The sequence below is a fragment of the Psittacula echo genome, assembly GCF_963264785.1.
Source record: "Psittacula echo genome assembly, chromosome: 2".
NCBI lineage: Eukaryota > Metazoa > Chordata > Aves > Psittaciformes > Psittacidae > Psittacula > Psittacula echo.
The window spans coordinates 46294084-46318597 of record NC_137737.1 but is presented as its reverse complement, the minus strand read 5'-3'; the positions used below and the strand labels follow the sequence as shown (position 1 = coordinate 46318597).

At 38.7% G+C, this 24514-nt stretch overlaps 1 protein-coding gene across 10 annotated transcripts in view; it reads right to left on the bottom strand.

The window, feature by feature from the left end:
- The window catches only part of CREM (cAMP responsive element modulator), a 61262-nt gene extending 36971 nt beyond the window's left edge, over positions 1 to 24291 (bottom strand). For 3 of the 10 annotated variants that reach the window (XR_013956293.1, XM_080611364.1, XM_080611362.1), the window contains exons 1-6: positions 24149 to 24291; positions 18403 to 18526; positions 10451 to 10597; positions 6493 to 6584; positions 6228 to 6370; positions 684 to 872 (exon numbers count right to left, since the gene is read on the bottom strand). Coding sequence is in view for 8 of the 10 variants with exons in the window: in XM_080611364.1 (XP_080467490.1) it covers positions 684 to 872; positions 6228 to 6370; positions 6493 to 6584; positions 10451 to 10597; positions 18403 to 18522 (691 nt within the window). In the remaining 2 variants the exon portion in view is untranslated. Of the gene's footprint in view, positions 1 to 683; positions 873 to 6227; positions 6371 to 6492; positions 6585 to 10450; positions 10598 to 18402; positions 18527 to 24148 lie in introns of those variants that run through there. The other 7 variants (XM_080611363.1, XM_080611350.1, XM_080611351.1 and 4 more) reach the window with 7 other exon arrangements.
- Between the last annotated feature and the right edge of the window lie 223 nt (positions 24292 to 24514).

Here is a 24514-nt window from a genome sequence, read left to right as displayed (position 1 = left end):
TTCCCTATATCCTCCATGGAAGCCATTCATTTAGTGTCTCTGTACAGAAATCTCTCCCACATTTTCAAAGGTTTTCCTCAGCATAATCCAAATACCAACCCTGCTTTCCCTGGTCTTGGCAAGAATCCAAGATACCTTTGGTTCTCAATCTCTCTCAGCATTTCCAAAAGGCTGAGAACAGTAAGGTTCCAGAATTCACTATTCACAGTTCATTTCGCATGTGTGCATGTTATAGGACCTACAAAGCGTTCTGCTGTGAGAAAACTAGCTTCAGTAAAAGATCTCCTTTCTACTAAGAGTCATAAATTGCAAGGAAATTCTGCCTTACACATATCCAAAGAACTTCAGATTGATTAAATGCTGAAAAAAAAAAACCAACCCAGATTAGTTTCATATATCAAATAAGATGCATCCTCAGCATCTCATTTCAACCTGTAACATCTCTCTCCAACTCTGGACACAAGAACTCAAAGTAGAAAGTTATTTTATACTGTTATTTCCTCCTCTTAAAACTTTTTCATCAAAAGAAGTAGCTGCTTTACTAAACAGAGAAACTGAGTCTCCTTCCAAGGCTGCCTTTCATTTTGTTACACAGGTATAATGTCAACACAAAATAAAAAGCCTTTTAAGAAAAACTGGTTTGCACAAAAAAACCTAAAATGCAATAGCCTAATAAAACATACCTTGAACAACAACTTGGCTTCCTGGAACAAAATACTGTTGTGTGCTATGTGGTGATTGTCCTGCATATTGCACAATGGTAGCACCTGGCTGAGGAGCTCCCGAATTTGTCATTCCTAATGTCTGTAGTCCATGGACACCATCAGATGCTGGATTAGAAATCTGGATTGCACCACCTTGAGTTATAGTAACTAAAGATAAAAAGAAAAAGTTAAGCAACAGAAAGGGAGATTGCCTAAACATTAAAAAGCACATCTTTCTCTTTAAAATAAACACTGCCTGATAGGACTCCTGCTCCTCTCCTTGCTTAAAATCAATTGTACAATACAACTTGCATAATGTTAATACTGATTTCCACAAATATAAAGTCTGTCATGTAGTACATGCCATGTGTGAACAGATAAAAAGCAGTGTTCCACACATTTTACCTCTACACTTTCAGAAGTATTAACCCTCCTAAAACAGTTTTAATACAAGAAAAAAAAAAAAAAATAGTACCTTATGGGCATACAAACACAAAACTGAAAACGTTATTAGAGAAGAAAAAAACTGAACAACTATGTTTATCAACACCTACAAAACAAAACCCAGAACAAAGGAAGAGCATCTAGACAAAGAGCGAGCTAGATCTGATGTTCACAATCCTTTGCTTAGTGTGAGAGAAACTCTAGCCCAACAATGTTTTTCCAAGCTGCAAAGAGTTCAATACTTACATAAAAATACAAACAAAACAAAGTTTGTGATTTCCCCCATATAATCAGCAATATGAAAGATACAAATATACCTTCCCCATTAAAAAAAAAAAAAAAAAAAAAAAAAATCATACTTTGTTGCTCATTGTAATTAAATATTTAAGACAAAATACAAATTCCCTACATAGGTTATTAATCGTATATTCACTTTGAAATTGGCATTGTCCTTGTTAATAGCAGAAATATCATAGAATGTTTTGGGTTGGAAGGAACCTTAAGATCATCTCGTTTCAACCCACCTGTCACAGGCATGGACATGTTCCACTAGACCAGGTTGCTCAAAGCCCCATCCAGCCTGGCCTTGAACACTGCCAGGGATTGGGCATTTCCAGTTTCTCTGGGAAACCTGTTCCAGTGTCTCACCACTCTCACAGTAAAGTATTTCTTCCTAATATCTAATCCAAATCTATCCTTTTTCAGCTGAAAGCCATTATCCTTCATGCTGCCACTATACTCCCTGATAAGAATCCCTCCCCATTTTTCTTGTATGCTCCCTTTCAGTACTGGAAGAATGCCATAAGGTCTCCCTGAAGCCTTCTCTTCTTCAAACTAAAAACCCCCAATTCTCTCAGCCTGATAAGGTTCATAAGGGAGATGTTCCAGGCCTCTGATCATGACACTCCTCTGGACCAAATCATGCAGGTTCATGTCTGTCTTACAGTGGGGGCCCCAGAGCTAAATGTAATACTCCCGGTGGAGTCACATGAGAGGTGAGGGGGAGGAAAATCACCTCCATTGACCTGCTGGTCACACTTCTGATGCAGCCCAGGATGCAACTGGTTGTCTGGGCTTCAAGTACATATTGCCAGCTCATATTTAGTTTTTCATCCACTAATACCACCAAATCCTTCTCCTTAGGGTTGCTCTCAGTCCTCTTATGACCCAGCCTGTATCCATGTTTGGGATTGCCCTGGGTCAGGACCTTGCATTTGGTCTTGCTGAACTTAATGAGGTTTGCATGGGCCCACCTCTCAAGATCCCTCTGTATGGCATCCCTTCCCTCCAGCATGTCGTCCACACCACAGATCTTGATGTCATCAGCAAATCTGCTGAGGGTGCACTCAATCCCTGTACATGTCCCCAACATAGATGTTAAATAATACTGGTCCTAGTACAGACCTCTGAGGAACAATACTCATCACTGGTCTCCACCCACAGGTCGAGCCACTGAATGTAACTCTTTCAGCGTGACCATCCAGCCAATTTCTTATCCACCAAGTGGTCCACCTGTCAAATTCATGGCTCTTACATTAATTAAAATATTCTTAGAACTTTTAGATGAGAACCAATTCTCAAGAAGTAACAAACTTCTTTCTCCCCCAGAAAGGTATTTTTGAACTACAATAATTGCCATTGTACTTAAAGTGATTTGAGATAGTACAAAAGTCATATATATAAGTATAGATCCAGGATTGCCAGCTCCTGATTTCACTTTCAGATTCACAGTATGGGATAACTTTCTTGAAGGTTCAGCTTTGGTTATGTGAATACATGATTCATTACACACCCATGTGAGTTTTGGAGATAGTTAATTTCAAATGATGTCTTGACAAGAGTAAGTTATCTTGAAAGTGAAACATCAGATAACACTTCAAAGAGCACTGGACATATTAACAGTTGATTAGCAAACTGTTATTGGTAAATTAGACAACATTAACTATTAGAAGCTCAGCTAATATTTTGAGAGTGTAGTAATCTATTGAAATTGCCAAATCCCAGCAGCTATATTAATTTCTTTTTGGAGAAAATGGGGAATTCCTCTCATGGTGGAGCAAGCACAGAGCCCTATCTGCAATATAGGAAAAGGGTTCAGCAATGACCTTGTGTCCTACCCTCATAATGGGGAACATGTGATGTACGCATTCCTGCACGCAGGCTCCAACATCTTTTGCATGGTTAGGCTACCACCACAGGTGAGGCAAAACACCTGTATTTTGTCAGTATTCAATAACTAACATGACAGAACTACAGCAAACACAATAGGTTTCTAGTCAGATCAGGCTACAAGGCTCATACACAAGACACCACCTCATGCAAAACTACCCATTTCCCTTAGAGAAAGATAACACATATGTTGATGAAGGTAACAGAAAGACATTTTATCTAGTTGGTCATGCCTATCAGTCTGTCTGCTTCCATAAGGTAAAGCCAAGAAACTCTGAGGAAAAAGATACTTGGAAACCATGGCAACATACTGTTTTGGCTGGCAAAAAGTAAGCAAAGAACAGCCATCACTGCTGTTAACAGAAAAAATGTATTTCTTTTTCAGAAAAATTTACTTATCAACATCTTCCAAAAATAGACATCCAAACACCAACATACAGTCAAAATTATCTTTTCAACTAAACCGTCTTCCTATGCAGAGATAGAGAGAACAGTAGAGAAAATAAGGAATGAGCAAATAAAGTAGCATAAGGTATGTGTGAAACCAGGGCACAGGACAGATGGCTGTAGTGACACTGCAAGACCAACTCTCCAATTCTTCATTGTCATGGACACTTTACAAGCTTACTGCATAAACTGCTGGATGCCTGTACAAGAGAATCCGTGCAACTAATGCTAGTCAAGAAGAGACGAGTACTTACATAATAATTAAAAGCAAAAGTAAACAGGTATTGACAGGAGACATAAAGATAACACAGATACATGTAGTGACCATCTGAATCATATCCAGATTGAAATCAACATGGGTAATGCTGCATTCCCACACAGTGTTCCGATTTTAGCTAACAGCAGTTCCTGAGGATCACAGGACAGCTACTCAGATCTGTGCCTTACACATGTAAGGACCAGAAGTGAACAGTCAAGCTCTCTTTAGTAAATTCCAAATTAAGACCCCCTCTATTACAAAGAGATGACCATCTTAGCTACCACTTGGAAAAAATTTTTCCTAACCAGAATTAGAGAATACACACATTCACTGAAGAAAAAATGTGTGAGATTTTCACTTCAAAAGTTGAATAAAAGAAAAAAAAAAATAATGACCAATAAATTGGGTAAGAAAAACCATTTCTATGAAGACAGAGCTCTCAAAAGTTTTGACCCAGAGTCAGGAGAGTCTATAAAAGCTGACCCTGCATCCTGAAGCAATGCCTTATTATGGATGAGAACGTATTTAACAAGTTAAATTACCTTAAATACAAGGCACATGTTTTAGGCTATGTCTATAACTTATTCCAAGGAAAAGCAGCATAAACCAGAAATCTATGCTTGGTTCATGCAAAAGCCAAGTTTAAATTAAGATAAATGACAATTAATTTTTTGTGGACTCTGTTTATTTAAGCATATGGTTGGTGATGTTCTCTGTTGCTTAAGTTTTCAAAAGTTAATGTTTGATTGAACAAAAAAGCAAAGCCTATAAATTTCATTATTCTTTTATACACTTCCCTGTCACTATGATTTATAGCTATGCACGAATTGAAAGATCTTTAATTAAGGATCACCTCCTGCAAGACATTGCCAGTATAAGTACAATTCTTGTTTCCTAGAGGAAACTACAATTAAAAACCCTAAACTCTAATTTCTTACAAATCCCTCAGGTTTGAAGGCTCACTAGAACATAGTACAGACAGTATAGCGTTTCTTTTTAAGCCTTGAAACCACAAATATATTTTTAACTAAACCTAAGCCAAACTAAAAATATAATTCAAAACCTGAAGAGTAATTTGGACAAGAATACCTGTCACATTCTGTACCAGATAACTGTGATTTAGCATGACCACAAGTCCACTGAAAGAGCACTTCAGATGCTGGACAGCATGAAGCAGACACCTATTTAGGTCTATAGGTTACAGAAAAGGTACGAAAAGCAGCTTAGGAACTCAAGAAAAATGATTTTCTATGCTGAAGGGATAGATAGGGAAATTCTGCTTTCTCAGAGTTGATAAGTTGCATGAATTAAATAACTGAGGAATTATAGGGGTGATAAGCCATTCTAGCCTCTTTTATATACTACTGCAATATTTTAATACACTTCCTCTGTTCTCTTGTTTCAGGGGAAAAAAAACCAAAACAACACACCAACAAACCAACACCCAAAAATCAAACAACAAAAACCTGTACGAATGAAGTTTTGTCTAATGCATAATTGAAAAAAAGAGGTATTAGAAAGTTTTCCCTTGGATAATATCTGATGAAGCCCAAAGAAGCTGTGGGGAGAGTTATCCAACATTTTTAAATACGAGAATTAAAAAAACCCACAATGAATCCATAGAACAGAACTGTGAATCTAAATTTTAACTTGAATTTGGATGAAGTATCAAATGTTGGAGAACACAGTTTAGGTTAATTCTGCAGTTAGAGTGTTCATACTTGACAAGTGGAGAGGAAGAGACATAGTTCTTTCAAGAAAGAAAATTCAAAGTTAAGAAATAATTTCATACTCCAGCCTTAGACTTCACAATAGTTTAACTCGCTGTCATTTCATGTAATTAATAGCACTAGTAAAAAGTAAATTACAGCCATTGGAAACCACAATGATTTATAACACTCAATATTCACACAAAAGAGCCAATATTTTTCATTTCACCTGAGACTCATCTCCACATTTTTAATGCATAGGAGTTCTAGAAGGACAAAATCTAGCAACCAACAAACTTTACAAGAAATAGACTGAAAGTTTATAATGCCCACATTAGGAAAAACTAAATACAAAAATCAAAATTATTTAGAAATACAGAAGCTCTCATTCTTTTTCACCAAAATCCAATATCTGCACTTCATTACAGAACTCTTAGAAACAAAGTTGTTCCTACATATGTTCTACAACAGCACATAGTATCTTTGGAAACATACTGTATTGCCCTGTGTTAGAGTGATACAGGCCGGCTGGCATGGCCATTGCAGGAATTCCAGAAGGCACTCCTTCATCATCTGACTTTTCTTCTTCAATCTTCGGTATTGCAGGAGCATCTGATGAGAGTTCATTCAAAATTTTTCTAAAAAAAAGATAATTTTATACATTTTAAATTCCATATCCATGAGAAAAATAAGGCTTTTATCAGACAGTTTTGCTGTAATATACAAGCTGCCTTTAAAAATTCAAATAAAAAGCCCTTACCGGTATGAAGGCCTTCTTGAAAGTATTTCCCTACGCTTTTGAGAATCAACTATCCCTTCTGTTTCTGCAGATTCATCTGCAATCGATGCTGCCTGTAATAGCAAAGTTTCTGAAATTCATAACTTCATAAAAAAAAAATAAAAATAAACATAGCAACAGAGTGAAAGACTATTAAAAAAAAAACTTCTATGTTTGCATACATGAAGTTTGTGCAGTTATTTAATCACTAATCATGTGATCTTGGACTTCTTTTAGGAAAGCATATCATAAATTATGAGGTTAGCAACATACAGTCATTTAGATGACATATTCTATTTGAAAGAAAAAAAAAATCTAAATAATCCAGGTTACTTTTTTGTAAATGACACCTAAAAAAAGTACTGAAGATAATTTCTTTAAATATAGTATATATTTTAATTAGCTTTTAAAGTGAAATTAAACATTTTAAATACAGAATATTGCACTGATACACCTTAAAGAACAGTATACAATACAAAAGCCTCTTCACAACCACACCAAAGCTATTTAGAAAATGCATTTATTTACGCATTTATTACACTTACCAACACATATTCATAAATACAAATACATTGCTTAGCAATACTCTGCAAGTTTCAGAACCCTCTGACAAGTTCAATGCCTCATTTTCTTAGACCTTTATTAGTAGTATTTTCACAGGTTCTTTTTCTCTTAAAATTACCTGAGACAATGTTAAGGCCTGGAGCTGAATCGCACTCTTTACCAGCAACTACCTTATTACACAGAAATGAAAGTGACTAGTGTACAAGGAAAACACCCTATTTTCTTGATTTTACTACTCAGAACTGCTGGCATTTAAGATTTCCAAACTGAAACAGTGCAGTAAAAGCTAGTGTGGAAAATGACCTTTTCACATAAAGACAGACCAGGCTGCAGTTTCAGACTAAGCACTATGTTAAGCTAACACTGAACAAACATGAGTTATGTGGCTAGAAGGCTCAAGTGTTTGACCTGGAATCACTGGATGCTTGCAGGCAGCACAGGGAAGACAAGGAAGAGCTCCAGAATTATTGCGGCTGCCAGACCTGGGTGCTTGGTGCTAGAAATAAAACCTGCTTGACCCTAACAGAAAATGAGTGACTGGAAGGTTCTGGAAATTTATAGGCTTGGGTCACAACAACTTGAATCTGTAAAACTACACCTCAAAAAAAATACAGGTTATTGCAGAATGAAAGTCTCTTCACTGGTTAATTCTATTACTTTCCAGTTTTACATAAAAATAGTAAATGTAGCCTCATTTTGCTGAGTAGTATGTAGGAAGCTTCATTAAAACTCTAAACTTGTCTAATAAAAGACCATCCAGAAATAGTGAGAGGTATGTACTTCTGCCTGTCTACAGACGTATAGCTCCAAACCAGACTTCAGAGCTGACTGGCAGAGATAAAAGAGCTTCAGGAATTTTGTATCCATCCTTCTGAAGAATTGACCAATGCTGACCAGCAAAGAGATCGTCTGAAAGTAATCTCCCCCCAGTACTCTACAGTGATCTTCTTGTGGATTGACCTTCAAGCCTCTGGCACAAAACTTCAAAACTAAAATAGTATTACACAGCCAAGAGCCTGGGCATCCTACCACAAAACAGAGCTCTCATTCTGCCAGGGGAGATGGGAAGGAGATAAAAAAATATGTATCTAATTGCTTCAGGACAAACAGCAAGAAAACAAGCCCCTAGTGCCTTTAAACCTTCCTATCCCACTAAGGGCTACCTATAGCCACCCCTAGTTTGTGAAGATGGCCAAAGAAGTCAGGAACAGTGGTACTTTGGGAAGAAGGTAAGGAAATCAAAAGGCAATTTAAGCATTTTAATGTGGAAGTGGGTGTTTTGTGGAAGAAATGTCAAAAGTTCTAATTTTCGTCAAAACAAATAAATTTAATGTTTCAGTTTGTTCAGCAAGCAACCATGTTCACAATGCTGACCAGTGAAAACCAATGTCATTTTTTCCTGGACATCATTCAGACCTCAACTTTACTAAACTGCTGTGTTTTTTGAACAAACTTAACTTAGTCTGCCAATAACTGATGCACTACAGAGGGGATCAAGTAGAAAAGTCAAATAATAATCTTAACTTCAAACTTTCCAACAAGTAAAACAACATTAACAAAATAGTAAGGAACATGATATAGGTAAGCCTTCCCTTAATCCAAAACCCAACAGCATTACAAGAAAAAAGGTTGAACGTTTTGCAGTTTAAAGCTGCAGGTGTTAGAGGGAGAGGTCAAGCAAAGCCTTAGCATCAACTTTCAGCACACTTTTTTTTTTTTTTCTTGTAAAGTAAACTGATATTGTTTCCCAGGTTCCCTACTTTCTGGCAAAGATACAATATCAAGTTAAAGCCAAATGATCTGGAGGAAATGTCAGGTGGCAGGATAAATTACTTAAGAGGATCACGAAAGGCTAAACAACCTCTGTAATGGAGTCTTTTACAGCATCTTCAAGCCCTTCTTCTAGAGTCACCTTATTTGCTATTACCATGCTCAAATGGCACCAGAGCAAAACCCTGGAACTGACTAGTCAGTATTAATGAGGGCACAGCTTTCCTGTCTCTACTCCTTCGGGAAACGGAAAACAGCCAGAGTTTACTCAATACAACAAGCAGTCAACTTTCACTCCCCTAAGACAACACAGCAGCTGGCAAGAGATTCCAGAGAAATTCCTTCTTCTGAGCTTTGGAGCAATATGCATCCTGACTACACTGACTTGCAGAAAAGCAGTGACAGCAACCTGGAATGACTGTAATATGCTTACCTAATGAAATTTGCTCTGCTAAATTACAGTTAGAAAGAATTCCATTTTAAAAAAATACTTATTTTGAATGCTTTGAGTTCAAGTTTGACCAAACCCAAGTCTCTTGACATCTACTGCACCTGTTTCAATAGCTAGAAATTCAAAACCTTGCAAGTCCCATCTACACCTACTCCTTACAAATAAAATATTCAGTATCTTGCCAAGGTTTTATTCTTTTTCACTAATCTCTAAAATAAATCATACTTACGTATGCCTTCTTATTCATTGCACTTGAAAGCTAATAAGTCTAAAACATTAAAGGTGGCTTCTCAAGAAGACTGACAATGCAAGTTTTTTCCTTAACATGTTCAATGACTACAGGTCAAAAAGCTCACACCTAACAGGTGTATATAGCCTTTCTTATCAGAGACACCAATTCTATCTGCAAAGAGCAATTCAGTTGACATTTCACAACCAGATTTTAAGAAAACTAGAGCAAAGGCATTCCCAGCTACAAGAAAAACACCAATGGGAGGCTAAGTCATTTTCAAAACATTGCAAGTCAATTTTCTCTAGTCTTTTTCCTATTTAAAAGCTCAGAAATATCTTAAGCATTCTGTGCTGGTCCTTGTTTTTCAACATCAGCAACTTTAAATATGTGAAGATTTGCCAAATACATGTTTACATTGAGGCTGCCCTTATTTTTGATCTTTTCATATCCATACCCACAAAAAGCAATACCAGATGCTCTAAAAGTGCATAAGTAATAATTTCACTACAACACATTTACTTCCATTACACCTAGATCCTCTCCAAAAATACAGTATATTTGCAAATTTATGAGTTCATAGTCTCATTAGAAACATGATGGTCATAGAATTAAAAGAAAAAAGACAGAAAAACTGCAAGGTACACTAATGTAAGGCCACATTATTATACAAATTTGCTGTTTCATAAGTTCAGCGTTCCAAGACACAATTTTTTACCAGGTAAACAGGAAGCATTAAGGAATCACTACACAGTGCTTGCAGAGCTGCTACTGGTTGGCAGTTTGCCACCTACCTCCCCATTTCCTGCACCTTATGAGCAAATCTTACAGCACTGGTAGGAATGAAGAGAAACTGGAAATGGAGTTGGGGGGAAGAGTTATCAGGTACCAAATATTCATGAAAATGTAACAATAAAAGAGCTAACCTGAACAGCTTGCATGTGTAGTGACTGAATGACTGAGGGCTGTGTAGCTTGAATGACACCCTGGGCATGAACTGTTTGACCAGAAGGCAACTGCACTAGAGTTAGAGCTGGAGATCCTCTTCCAGCACTTGATGCAGCTACAGAAACCTGCAAAAATTACAACCATCATGTTTAAGTAACATGCCTTAAGACTTCAGCAGATGCTTTTAGAAGTGATACTAAACAAACTTGTTTTGATGCCGTATCTAAAATAGCTTAGATGTGTGTAGTTATCACACACAGAAAGATACTAGTTTTATTAGTAAAAGTTTGGTGGGTGTCTTTCTAAATGGTATGGAAAGCTCAAATCTGTCCCCTAACAAATTGCAAATCTTTCTTCTTTCCTTTTTTTCCTGAGACTTCATGTTTTCTTTTTAAGTAGAAACAACCCTAAGGTATCACACACTAAATCTGCTGTTGCTAGCATGAAACTTAGGAAGAAATGTAACAATAATATCAATATTTGCTGAACTAGCATGTCACTGCAACAACATACAGGGCAGAATGTCTTAATCAGGAAAAAAATAAATTAAAAAAATTGAAAAGGAAAAAAAAAAAGCCAGAACTGTTTTTGTTTTGCTTGCTTTGCTAGGCAAGAAGGGAGGCTTTTCAGACAGATGTCTCCTCAAGACACATGAGAACTATTAAGATAGCAAAAAACCCCCAACCCTGTTAAATAAAGCAATACACTGATTTCTAAATTGATCTAGTTTAATAAATTCTCTTTATATATATATTTAGATATCAAGAAAAACAGAGTTGGAGTGTATCAATATTTCAATATGACAACAAAAATTAAAGAACAGCTGAATCTTCTTGAAGCCTAGCACAGCTGAAGAAAGTCTTCTGTCTAGTAATAATCTGATCAATTTTTCTGATGACATATTAGAGCACACACAGCTTTCCCCAGCCCTTGGTTCTAAACCATCGGTAATGAGGATGAATGGGTTAAGAAACAGTTATACATCTACAGGCTAGGAAATAGTTCAATATTTATGCTGTTCCTGTTAAGTCTATTAACAGAAACAAATCCTGAAGCAAAGGGAAAACACTACGATGTCAGGTTCTGTGTGATGAAACATCTCTAAACTCAGAAGAGAATGACAAACATAAATCATATGACAGTAACAGATGTCGTGTTTTTCAAAGCAAACTGCATTGAAAAAGCCTTATTTCTATATTCTGCATGCACAAGAACAGACCCTGACTCATATCTAAAATTCAGGTATTATCCCCTTCCCAGCTTTGTTATCAGACCCAAAAGGTATCAGGTATGAGAAGTAATAGTAAGAATAGATGACAATGAAGAGAAAAACATGATGAATGCTGAATATTATAAAAGTTAAAGAAAGTTTTCTATTTTCTGTGTTCACACTAAAAGGATTTTTAAATACTAAATATTAAAGAAGCTTTCACTCCTGAATGATTGCTTGTCTGGGAAACATTCCTTTCTTTAGAGAAAGTTTTTAACTGCTATTAAGATGCACTACTATCAAAAAGACCAGATGTTGGCTCAAATTATCTTGAAGAAACAATGTTTCTAGGAATCAGAGACAGGATCTTGTCCACATTTACTATGTGATTGTTCAATTGTCATGGGAAACTGAACCACTTTTCAGGAAATAGAACAATTGAGGGCATTTTGAACTCTGAAATGGAAACAATTATTCTTTAAACAGCATTTAATGGCAACATGTAAACAGGATATACGAACCTTCTTCCCAATCTAAAAACCAAATAGTAATATTATTATCAGATAGGTACTTGAGATTGAGATCTAGAAAGTCTCCAGAATCCGAAGAGTATGATCTATTTTGTGTCAGAGCTGACATCATCCTAAACCCAAGCTTCAAGGAAAGACAGATCAGGTTAAATGCTTACAAAATATGCTAACTTTTCAAAACATTACAAAGGTAATTTCACCAAACCTTTCCACTTACTACTATCTTTGCAAGAGCTCAAATCTGATACAATACTCTTGCATCAGAAAGAACATTTTGAGTACAACACACACAAAAAAGTACAAGGTGAACAGTTTATGAGTTTCTTTTCAGTACACAATGGGTCAGGCACCAATAATCAGGCAGTAATCCAGTACTCAAGATTAAAAAACACTACATTCATTTAAAAGCCGCTTATTCAGTACAAACACACAAGAAAAAGAGAAAACCACACTCTTTTAGACTGAAGTTTACAACATGACAGATGAAGTCGTTTTGTTCCCAATTATTCAGGCAAGAGACTAAATGGCGGATAGAGTTGAGGGAAGAGAAGACAGTAGCATTTTAAAACTGGATCACACCAAAAGCAATTTGCTTGTTCATTTACATTTATATCCATTTTAAACAGTTCAATTCTATTTAATTGCTTTTTGCTGAGTTTCCACATATATCCAAAGGTTGCATAATATGTAACCTATACATTTTTCTTTAAAATGTCTGCAATTATTTTGTTTTAGGTTTGTTTTCTATGACTAAGACTGAAATAAAATATTTCCAACTTGTGAATCAAAATATTTTTAATGATTTCTAACATTTATAAAAATGCACATTTCCCTTTGCATTGTTTTCAAATTGAATATTCTTGTGTTAACTAAAATACCAGTACCTTTTGACGCTATCATACATAAATGCTGACTGAAACAGACTTGGCAAAAAAATTACTTTCTGACATCAGTGACGAGCAATGCTACCTTTAACATCATTACTTCAAGGGCTGTCTGGCACAAAGACTGAAAACAATCCACAGAAGCAACTCAGGAACACAAAGGGGAAGGGGAAGCATAACACATTAAGCATCTGGTTAAAGAGTGTAAGGGTTACGTCCCTAGCAATGGCAAAGAGACTTAGATCTTGTAACGTCCTTTTGGATTCTTTCCTCTTACGTATGCAACAGTTAAGTCTAATGGTTTCAACAAGTATCAACCATGCATTCCGTCGGCAAAAGAAGATCATGAACTATCTTCATGCTGAGGTTCATAACCTTCATAAAGACGTTACTCATCGTTATCTGATTTCAAGATGCACTGTCCATCTGAACAGTCATACTGTGGATATACGCACTCTCATTGCCCAAGGTCAGATAACATCTCCCTACACAGTACTAGAGATTACATCCACACTCAACCTCTCATGCCTTAAATATTGCTGATATGAAGTACGCAGTACGGAGCTTCATCTGAGTACTGTCCCTGCTGGAGAATCTAAACACTACAAGGACTCCAGAAGTGAAGTGAAAAGTAAAGTACTTGTGGGAAAGGAAAAGACAAGGCAAACTCATCCTGAATTCACCTAATGAAAGAGCAAAGAAAGCATTCACTGCACTCAGGCACTTAGTAGCCTCTATGAGTAAAAGCTGAAGACAGAGATGTTTTGGTCAATTCCACAGCTACTGTCAAAAAAGCAGCACATAGTTTTAAGGAAGACAAGGTCAGGCTGATTTCAGCCATTTGGTGACATACCTTGAGTAATCATAAAATGGTGACAAGGCTGCGGGTTTATAATCCTCTAACATCAGCTTAGCTAAATATCCTGGACTTGCATTTGGCAGACTGATTTTATAGCCATACTTACAACAGCCTGTCAGACTTCTGCAGAGCTCAATCTGTTGGGAGCAAGATTTAACACAAGGTTTGATGGCAAGAGGCCACAAGGATAACACCCCTTAGGTGCTAAACCTGAGCAGTGCCAACCTGGAATGGCTATGCACTCCAGGCTCTGGAAAACTCCCTCCGCTCTCTTCTGACAGCAGTTCTCACATTGTAAATCTCTATCAATATCTAGTACAGGACCAGCATGGAAAGGCCAACAGATGGTAATTCAGACCAAGGCAGCAGACAACTCTACTGACAGACAACAAGACAAAGTTCACAAAAAGTGATTCAAAGAAGAACCAAACAAAGACGTAGGATTACAGGAAAAGAAAAAAACACAACTGAAAGTTTTTTTGTGAAATCCGAAAAAGGTCCAAATACATTGATCTTACATTTTTACAGTTAGATTTAGTGTAGCTGAGCACAGGACAACACAGAATGCAACAAGACCTCTAGAAATGCTGCAAAAGGAAAACCTAATTTCTGAATACCAATGCAGATATAACTGCTCCAAGATACAAGTTTGGCTACCACAGCATTAGCGGAATATTCCAAACCGAGTTAGCTTCCTTTTAAGAACAGCCCTGTATGTATTCATGTCAGATCTGTGCATGTGAGCTAGGACTTATGGAGCCCATCTCAAAACAGGTGGAAAAATATTCCATCTCGCACCTTTGTTCTTCACTGAAAAAAGGCATCAAGCTTCTCTACAGGTTTTCTGTACATGTCCAACAGCTTCTAAAGACAATCACCAAAATTTTTATTAATTAATATTTTCTTACCCACTTCTTTTGGTGGCTGGATCTTATTAAAATGACATTGAAAACATATTTAAAACAATACTGTGTCAATTCATTAACTGGCTGAAAGTGATGGATGCAAGAAACTCAGCTATAAATTATTTCACACTATTTTTATTTTAAAAAATAACCCTTTCAATATAGAAAAATGACAATTTCGCCACGCTGGATGAAAGATGCATCTCATTTTTTATATTTCTAATTCTTTATATTTCTAATTTTTGCTTTTGCAGAAGTAATTTTACTTTCATCACCAAAAATGCATTAGCAGTATCTATTACACACGTTAGGGAGAAAAAAAAACCAAACCAACCAAACAAAAACAACAACAACAAAAACAACAACAAAAACAAAAAAAAAACCCACAAACCCCAAAACTATCTTTTCTCTACTAATAAAGTAAGAAAATAAAACACATGAAATTCCATCTGAACATAAAAATCCTACCCCTTTTTACTGTGAGGACAGTCAACCACTGGCACAGGTACCCAGAGAGGCTGCAGAGACTCCATCCTTGGAGATGATCACAACCCAACTGGATATACTTTCTGACATCAGTGATGAGCAATGCTACCTATATCATTACTTCAAGGGCTGTCTGGCACAAAGACTGTCTGGCACAGTCCTGGGCAACCTTGGGTGGCTGAACCTGCTTGTGCAGTGGGATTGGACCAGATGATCTCAAGAGATCCCTCAACTATTCTGCGATTCTTACAATACACAGAAAACTATAAGCACAGTACTTAAAAGATAACATATTAAAATGCTTCACTTTTGACTTAACAAAACCAAGGTTAAACAATATTTGGCTGAAAAAAAAAAACCAAAACAAACAAAAAAGAAAACCCCAGAGATGTCTGTTAGTTTCAGTGACCACGGATGGAGCAACTCTCCTATGAAGAAAGGCTGAGAGAGTTGCGGTTGTTCAGCCTAGAGAAGAAAAGGCTCTGAGGAGACGTTATTACAGCCTTTCAGTACTTAAAAGAGGCCTGTTGTGACAGGATGAGGGGTAATGGCTTTAAACTAAAAGAGGGGAGAATCAGGCTGGACATGAGGAAAAAATCCTTTACAATGAGGGTTGTGAAACACTGGCACAGGTTGCCCAGAGAGGTGGCAGATGTGTCATCCCTGGAGACATTGAAGGTCAGGCTGGATGTGGTTCTGGGCAACCAGATCTAGCTGAAGATGTTCCCGCTCGTTGCAGGGGGGTTGGACTAGATGAGCTTTGAAGGTCCCTTCCAGCCCAAACTATTCTATGATTTTACCTTTAAGTAAGAACCCAGTCATTCTTTTCTCCCATTTCTGCACATCTGCAGTAAATTAGTGGGGGAGATGATTGGAAGCTAGTCCAAGGTACATTTCAGTCACTTTAAGTGGTTGTTTTCTCTTAACTGCACTCCTCCAGAGGCCAAAGAGGGAGAAAGAACTACCTGCACCCTTCTGTAACAGTCAAAATACATAGAATCTGGACCAGCAGCACAGCCATGAATTCCTCACAAACACCCTGATCTTCCCATCCTGCACCAGCAAAAGCAGCCAGATGTCCCACACACGGCCCCTGCCTTGAGCAGAGGTTTACCTCCCAATGTCCACCTCCAGCCATCATGATGACAAAGCATCTCACCTTCTGATCTTGCCAGGTAGGAACATAAGCTAAGAAAGTCCTCCTCATCTTAAACCAAAGAAATGTCACAATAAAGTCTTTCAGCAATAGGCCTTCTCCCTGTTTTACTGAAGGAAGTGCCGTGGCAGGTCAGCCTCAAGGCTCTAAGGGGAGGCCGGGACTCTCAGCTGCGGCCTGCAGGCCCTGGCCTGAGGAACAGCAGTGAGGGGGCAGCCAGTAAGGCCTGGAGCACTGCTGGACAGCTGAGGGGGCAGGGCTGTCCCCTGGAGGCCCCCTGCTTCACTGCTGGCTAGAGTGGCACAACTGTATCACCTCCAGTTTTCTGGCATCGTCTATCCCAAGGGAGGGACATCGACTCCAGCTATAAGTGCAGAGCAGTCCTGACTCTCTAGGCCATTTGACCGAAAAGAGGGACTCCCAGATGTAAACTCCTAACTGTTATCCTGAGCCTTCAAACTGAAGTGCACGTGTTTCATTTTAGTGCTGATGGACTGAGATCCATTGGTACTTCAGTTACTAGTTTTAATTGAAACATTCGAGGCCTATTGCAGTGTGGCTGAAGCTTCACATGTACTCAAGCATTAAATGCAGATAAACATAAAAAAATGTATTCCCTGGGGACCCATCAGAAGCCTTCCAACAGCATTAGTGACAGCTTTGTCTCTAGATCATCATGAAAAATCCCAAGTGACAAAATTCACAGGTATTTTCTTCAGAGACTATTGCACGTGCCAATAGATTTTACACGGAAATCACACTGTGAAGTTAGGGCACAAAATCTGAACTGAACTATCAAAGAAGAAATATGGAGATTACATCTACACAGCAAACCAAATAAACTTCTGGGTTTCATGTTCCATTCTTAACGGAAAACAAACAACCCCTCCTACCCTCCCTCCAAAAACCCTGCAGTATTCCTAATGCTGCATGTATCAAAACCACAACAAATGCCATAGGCTACAAAGCTAACAAATAAGCATTTTAAATACTTTGCAGTCTACTTTGTGGCTGAAGGAACCCACAAAAAGCAGCTGCATTCAGTCCTGAAAATGCAGATCAATTACCTAACATACCAATACATGCATCAAATCTTACCAAGTAACTTCTAACTTCCAGTGATGAAGAAATTCTGTAAGATGTCTTTTAAATCAGTTCCTTTATTTCATAAAGTGTTTTTGAAGATCCTTCTAAGGGTTCTATACAGCTTCCTGAAGTTATAAATCTTAGTACTGGCAAGAACACTACCTTTCTTAAGCACTGAACCTTTCAGTGCATATTTTTAATGTTTGAGGGTCATTACTATGTCATCTTTCATCCATTAACTAGCAAAGAAGAATCCAGGTATGACTACCATAGAGAATATGCATATTTTTAGTACTTCAGACACTGTCATTGGATGCACGGGGATGAAACAAAATAAGCATACATTAAAAATGTACTTCTGAAAGAATTAAACACATTCTGTACAAAAATTAGAACTAGGGAAGAACCATGGTTATTTTTTATTCATTTTTAATTTTTGTTATACAACACTTCTTCAAGATACAGATGTTTTAACTATGTTTGATCTTGCAGCCACCTTAACTCTTTAAGACCCTATCCTCATGTCCATAAAAAACACAATCATCTTGGAAAAGGGAAAAAGAAAAAAGTGCCTAACATTCATTCTGAAAATCCTGGTTTCCTAAAAGTGCTGCTTTATAACAAACCTTGTGTTATACTAGCTTTTCATTAAATACCACAGGCACAGTTTTCCATATACCTTTGCTATATTTTTCCTATTTAATAACAAGACTTACAGAACGAGAGAATTCCATATAAATGAATCATTTGAAAACCATAGCTATTCTGAATAGCTCTCTATTGATTCTTCTCATCTTTCCATATTTCAGCTTACCTCAGACCCTTGAGAAATATGACTTCGGCCTGGCTGATTCTGAAGACGAACAGCATCTCTCTCTGGCATACAATCCCCTGCACTGTCATCCTGTTGTGATTCAACCATTTCCATGGTCATCTGTCTAAAAGTAAGCACAGGCACATCTAAATAATGCAGTACAGGGAGGTATATCAGGCACATAGGGAGAAAAATGCAATTCCAGACCATTTTATATTTGGAGCAGGCAACTAACAACTTAACAGAAAAGAAAGCTTTCTTTCAAAACTCCAGATTAACTGAGGTCCTTCCTTCCTTTAATATGAGGTTTCCTCATATTAAAATATTCATTCATATAGCCAGGAGCCCTGAAACAAGAACTTTAGAAAGCCGCAAGGAGAGGCAGTACTGGAAATGGCTCTCAGGAGAGGGACAAGCACAGAGGCCTAGGCTCCCCTGCAGTGAGTGCTCCAGAGAAGCCCCTACAGCACTGCTCGCAGCAGGTCCCTTGTGCCTCACATCTCTCACTGGCCAAGGCTCAAATTGTCCAGCAGCCATGTGCTGCTATGGCCCTCTCGAACCTTCCAAAATATCAAACCTCAGCTGGGATCTACAATTGAATTGCCTGTAACTACTTGCAGCTTAAGACACAATGATTCTTCCCATTTTGCAGCTTTAGAAGAAGGGTAAATTGCATAGAAGAATAAGCAATTCCTTGACCCTCAATTTAAACTATGAGTTTAAATGCCACAGAGAAAGCTTCCAAATATATCTGCTATATAAAAATGCAATTACCTGGCAGTTGCTTTTCTGTATTTCTTGGCATATTTAGTCATACCGGAAGTTGTGAGTTTTAAAACAAGAGCTTGATTCTCTTCGGCTCCCTCTCTCTCCTACCAAAGCCTGCACTGAAGGTGCAAGATTGAACAGGGGATGTCACAAACATTGCCACAGCAACAGGTTAGTTTACAAACAGAACAGAGACAGGACAGGGTCAAGCAGAGAACTCTGCAGCATGCTCCCACCTATAACTACTTAAACAAGAAATTGAGGCTGCAAAAGGAAGATGCTACAGTTGTGGGATTTAAGAGACAGCAAATCTTGTTTCCTCTCTCTTGGTTACTGTAAGTCAGGGATGGCAAGCCCATCTGAACTCAAAGTTCAACTGTTTTAACTGGCTGACAGTTACTGCAGTTTCTGCTCAGGTCTTACACTGAGAGATGGAAGAGATGGGGAAGGAAGCCTCCTATGTGCCTGACTCCAAGTTGCACATGTTAAAAGTTAACTATGTTAAAACTAATTAAATGTAAACCCAGCTCCATTTGCTGCACTATTTGACAGATTATTCCACAACTTTTGAGGAGAATAAATAATTCTTTTTACATCTCCCTTTTTGCATAGAATAAAGGCATGAAAATACAAAAAGGAATCCAGTCAAAAGATGCCAAGAAGCGTAGTTCAAGCTTATATTCCTCCAATGGTATTCTGCTGACCAGACTTAACAGTACTGCCGCTAGCGGCAGCCAAGATGTACACATTCAAGAATTTATGGGTTAACATGGTTTCTGCCAAAAGAACTTACATACTCTATGCCCGTATCAATTCAGATTAGATTCAGGAGACATTTTACACCTAAAATCTTTTTACATTCCTGTCTTGTTAGTTACTACTTACTACCTTTTTCTTTAGATACAATCTAATTAAAGATCTACTGAAATTCACCAAAGTTGAACAACTCTGGGGAGAATGTTTTCACCAAGCTTTCCACCATAATTTTCCATAACAAGATGTTTATCTTATTAAATCATCCAGTTTTATGTATAACAATAATAAAGTAGGGAAAAAAAAAAACGTTCCTCCTTAGTAAGCTAGGACCATTCAGAGTCTCAAACATGAAAGCTCCATCTGATTCATATACAAATGCCTCCATAAGCTTCACAACATCTCACACACCAAGGAAAATTAAATCATGCATAGGTATAGCAAAAAGTAATTGCAAAATCTCTCTTCCTAAATGCGAGACTATAGTCAGAATTAATTCACTTTAGACAGGCCCTGAAGTATTTTCTCAACCAAAGCCATCTGTCATAGATAACTTACTGTTAGGGAAAACCAAACAAAACACCACAAGTGCTTTTATTCCCATTGAATGCATTGCACAGAAATTTTACATAGAGAGAGCGCCATTTTTCATGTTCTAAAAATAAATAAATGAATAAAAATAGGGTTTCGTTTCTAAATTTTAGCATTATTCCTCACCGATTGCAGAACATTATAATAAAAAAAGGAAAAATAAAATTAATTTTACTACATTGATTATCAGGATATTTCTTTCCAAGTCTTTTCATCTGCTGTGGTCCAATAACTGAGTTATTAAATAACTATGAAAAGAGCATCAGTGCAGCAGAAATAAAAAGTTATTCCTACTATTTTAAAAAATATAGCAAAAAGGACTGTATTTTTTAGATTATCTATATTAAATTAGAAAAACAACAGCAAGAGTTATACATGCCAGTGAAATGACAAGTATAATTAGGACTTACGACATACATGAAAAACTCAAGAATTTAAATAGATTTTCCATTTATAATTTTATAATTTCTCACTCTTAAATGATTCTGTTTTAAATCTTAGGCAAAGTGGAGTAAATTTTGAAAATTTGTATACTGTTTTTAATTAGCACTTTTTCTTTTTACTGCCAGAAAATGCAACTGTTGCCCTAGAACACAGCAAAATACTCTTTCTAGACAACCTAAAAAACACATTTTTGACAATGTGGTAAGTCTAGTATGCTTGTGAACAGAGACTCGACTAAAAATGTTGTCCAAACATGAAGATCTAACTACAGGCTATAAAACCAAAACAAAAATATCACAGGGCATAAGTCATTTTAAAACAGTTATCTTGTTACACAACTTCAATGAGAAAGATGACTACAAACAAAATGTAGCACATCTCTTCGGTAGACATAACATAGGGGATTACTGCCCGTGGAGGTGAAGCCCAGCCGAAGTAATTTGAGCCCACAGGGCTGGAAGCAGTACAGCCACACACAGCCGTGTCACTTCACATGGGCCTGTGCACAGCTCAGGACCAAGCATGCTGAGAAACTCCTGAGTTGCATGGTCCCGGTTAGCACCGTGTTTAGTGCACCCTCATAAACTCTCAGATTACTGTAACCTAAGGTTTTGCATTTCCTGCGTTATCTCATAAATAATTTTACTAAATATATCAAACTGTTTTTAACAAGCATACAGGAAAACACAGAACAAGATTGTAATTATGGGTTTTCTTTTTCTAAAACACTAGTAATATGGACTATGGTAAGAAACAGTTAATAATCTGATTCAGAAATTACCAAAGTAAACAGTTTCTGTATGTATCACACTCAAAAAGTCTACACTGCAACTGAATTGTAACATTTATGGCTTTTGAGTTTCAAAGAAAAAAAAAATTGCCACTCACTTAAAATATTTTATAAAAGTGTATTAGTAGTATATCACACTTTAATGTTTATGTTCTGTTTTAAAGGAAAACCAAGCAAACAGTTACAAAGTATATGCTCTTAGGTCCCATTTAAAATTACATACTGTTTTTCTTCACTGTATGATTAATTATATACAAGCTTTAGTCCTACATTCGGTATTAACAGTCGTTTCTTACATTTTGTACCTTGGTTGCACAGCAATTTTAAGTATCTGTTAGGATTTTTAATTTAATGAGTTATGTTTCTCCCCTCCCATAAAAAGGGGGCAAACGAATGGCTTTCCAGAATGCAGGCAGGCAGCTGCTCCTTCGTGAAAGGCAGCAAACGTTCAGGATCAGGCAGGTTTTAACTGTTAACTAGCTAGTAACATTCCAATACTTATTAGCATATGTTTCCTACAGTCACCAAGACTAAGGTACAGTAGGTCAGTAGCAGGTAAACACCGATTATGGCGATAAATATAGTGCACATTGAAAGCTTCTTCAGCTGATAGCAGCAGCTGAAGAAACATGACAGGCAGCATCAACTAAAAAACATCAGGAAAACATCGCTCAAGTGACCTAGAAGATGGAAAGTGACTTAAAGCTAAAGGTGTGAACCTTTTATACTTCTGTCTATAGATGAAAGCTGAAGAATAGTACCCTTATCAAGGTGTGTTCTTGTGCAACAAAAAAAAAAGAACACAAAAAATCCCTTCACTCTCCCCCAATACTCCTCTTTGTTTTACAATTACATCACTGAATCTTAATACAAGTAATGCCTACTGGTGAAATTAGGCTACATAAGCAAACTGGTATAACATTTTGCAAAACTAAAAATATGCAACTGTCTAATTAAATACCCAGACACATTTTAAAGACAACTTCTTTATTTCAACAACACTTTATACATGAGAGACTGTTTACAAAAGTAGCTTATTACAAAAAACATTGTAAGGGGCTACGGAATACATTTCAACTTCTGCTCCAGATCTCTTTGTAGGCTTTTATTCACAGGAAAGTTACTAGAGAGCAAGGATGTGAATTTACAAACACCTATTTTGCATTTATTGATGACCCAACGGTGAGTGTGAAAACTCAGAATGCACTACTTTCAGAAGATTGTTGTGTCTTCAAGTATGAAGGCTGTTGCATTTTACTACACTGCTTTGCAAAGCACACTGGCTGGTAAGGTGGTCACAGGATAAAATGAGCAACAGCAAAACAGACCTAATTCTTAAAGTATAATCTTTCTGTTAAGTTTTCAGTATCAGCAGAACATGAAGTTTCTTGTGTGTCCTAAACTCTAATGTGTTTCCTCATTTTCTTCCCACCCCTTTTCTTTCAAAACTATCTTCACCGTCAAAAAAAATTCTAAACCTAAGCCTGCTATGACTGTAAGTACAAGCATGCTACCTCTCACTTTGCATCTGCCACCTCAATAATACAGACAAGGCAGTGCTGAGTCTGCTGTGAAGAGGATGAATGGCCCTCGTTTAGAAGAGTCCAACTAGTTCCTGAATAAGTAAAAGGACGATTTAAGCATCAGTACCTGTGGAATCTTTTAACATGCGACTCCACTCCGCACCAAGGAAGATGCTGACATGACAGTGGTGGATTTAGACAGAACCCTCAAACTTTTAACTGGACCTAGGTATCACGAAGCCCGCCGTGACCATCTCCCACCCGTTTTCCTGCCCCAGCTTGGGAAACCTTACGGGCAAGGATGTAATGAGGCCTACTGAGTTAAGAGAACAGCCCCAGGCACCATGGCTCACCCCGCACCGGCCAGCACTCTCCCCTCCGCTGGGGCACCGGCTGTCTGACCACAGCAGGAAGGCACCCTGCCACGTTCCCTAACCTCGCCGGACTACCAACAGGGGAACCGAACCGCTCTCCCTCCCAAGCCTCGCTCCAGAGAAAGGGCCAGAGCCGCAGCTTGCCGGCTCCCGGGCTGTAACGGAGCAGGAGGCTCCACACGTCCCCTTCCCGAGCTCCTCACGTCTCGGGTCCGCAAGGCAGAGCCGAGCCGGGTGAGCGAGCGAGGCAGCCGGGCCCTGCGCGGCCCTTCCCAAGTGCAGCGCGCTCCCGGTCGCGGCGGGGACGCGCCTCCGCCCGTCCTGCGCGCTCCCGACGGTAGGGGCTGAGCCCAGCTGCACAGCACAGCGCCCCCCTGCCCGCCCTTGCCCTGCACTGCCCTCCGCGCTGCCGGGTCCCGCCGCTGCCCGCTGCGCTCCCCCTCTCCCGGCCCGCGGGGGGTCGGGCTGCGCGCACACGTGTCCCCGCCCCCTCCCGCACTCACCCGCCGCCCTGTACGTGGTGCCCCCGTCACAGGGGGTGGGGGGGATTGGGCCGGGCGGAGCCGCACGTCGGTCTCACGTCAGCGCTGATGCAGCCGCGCCGCCGCGGGGGCGCTGAGGAAATGGCGTCTGCGGTGACTCCCAGCCCCAGCGGCCGCGGAAGGAGGAGGGGCCGGGGCTCAGGCGGGCCGACGATTGGCTGCAGGGCGACCAACGGTTGGCGCGCTGGCCAACAGCCACCGCGAGGCTGCCGGCGGCGCCTCTCATTGGCTGGGGGGCGGGATGAGCTGTCCGGTGTGGGGGAAGGGCGGGTCAGCTGGGGGCTGGGCTGGGCTGGGGGGGGGTGTAGTTTGGTGGGCAGGTTAGGC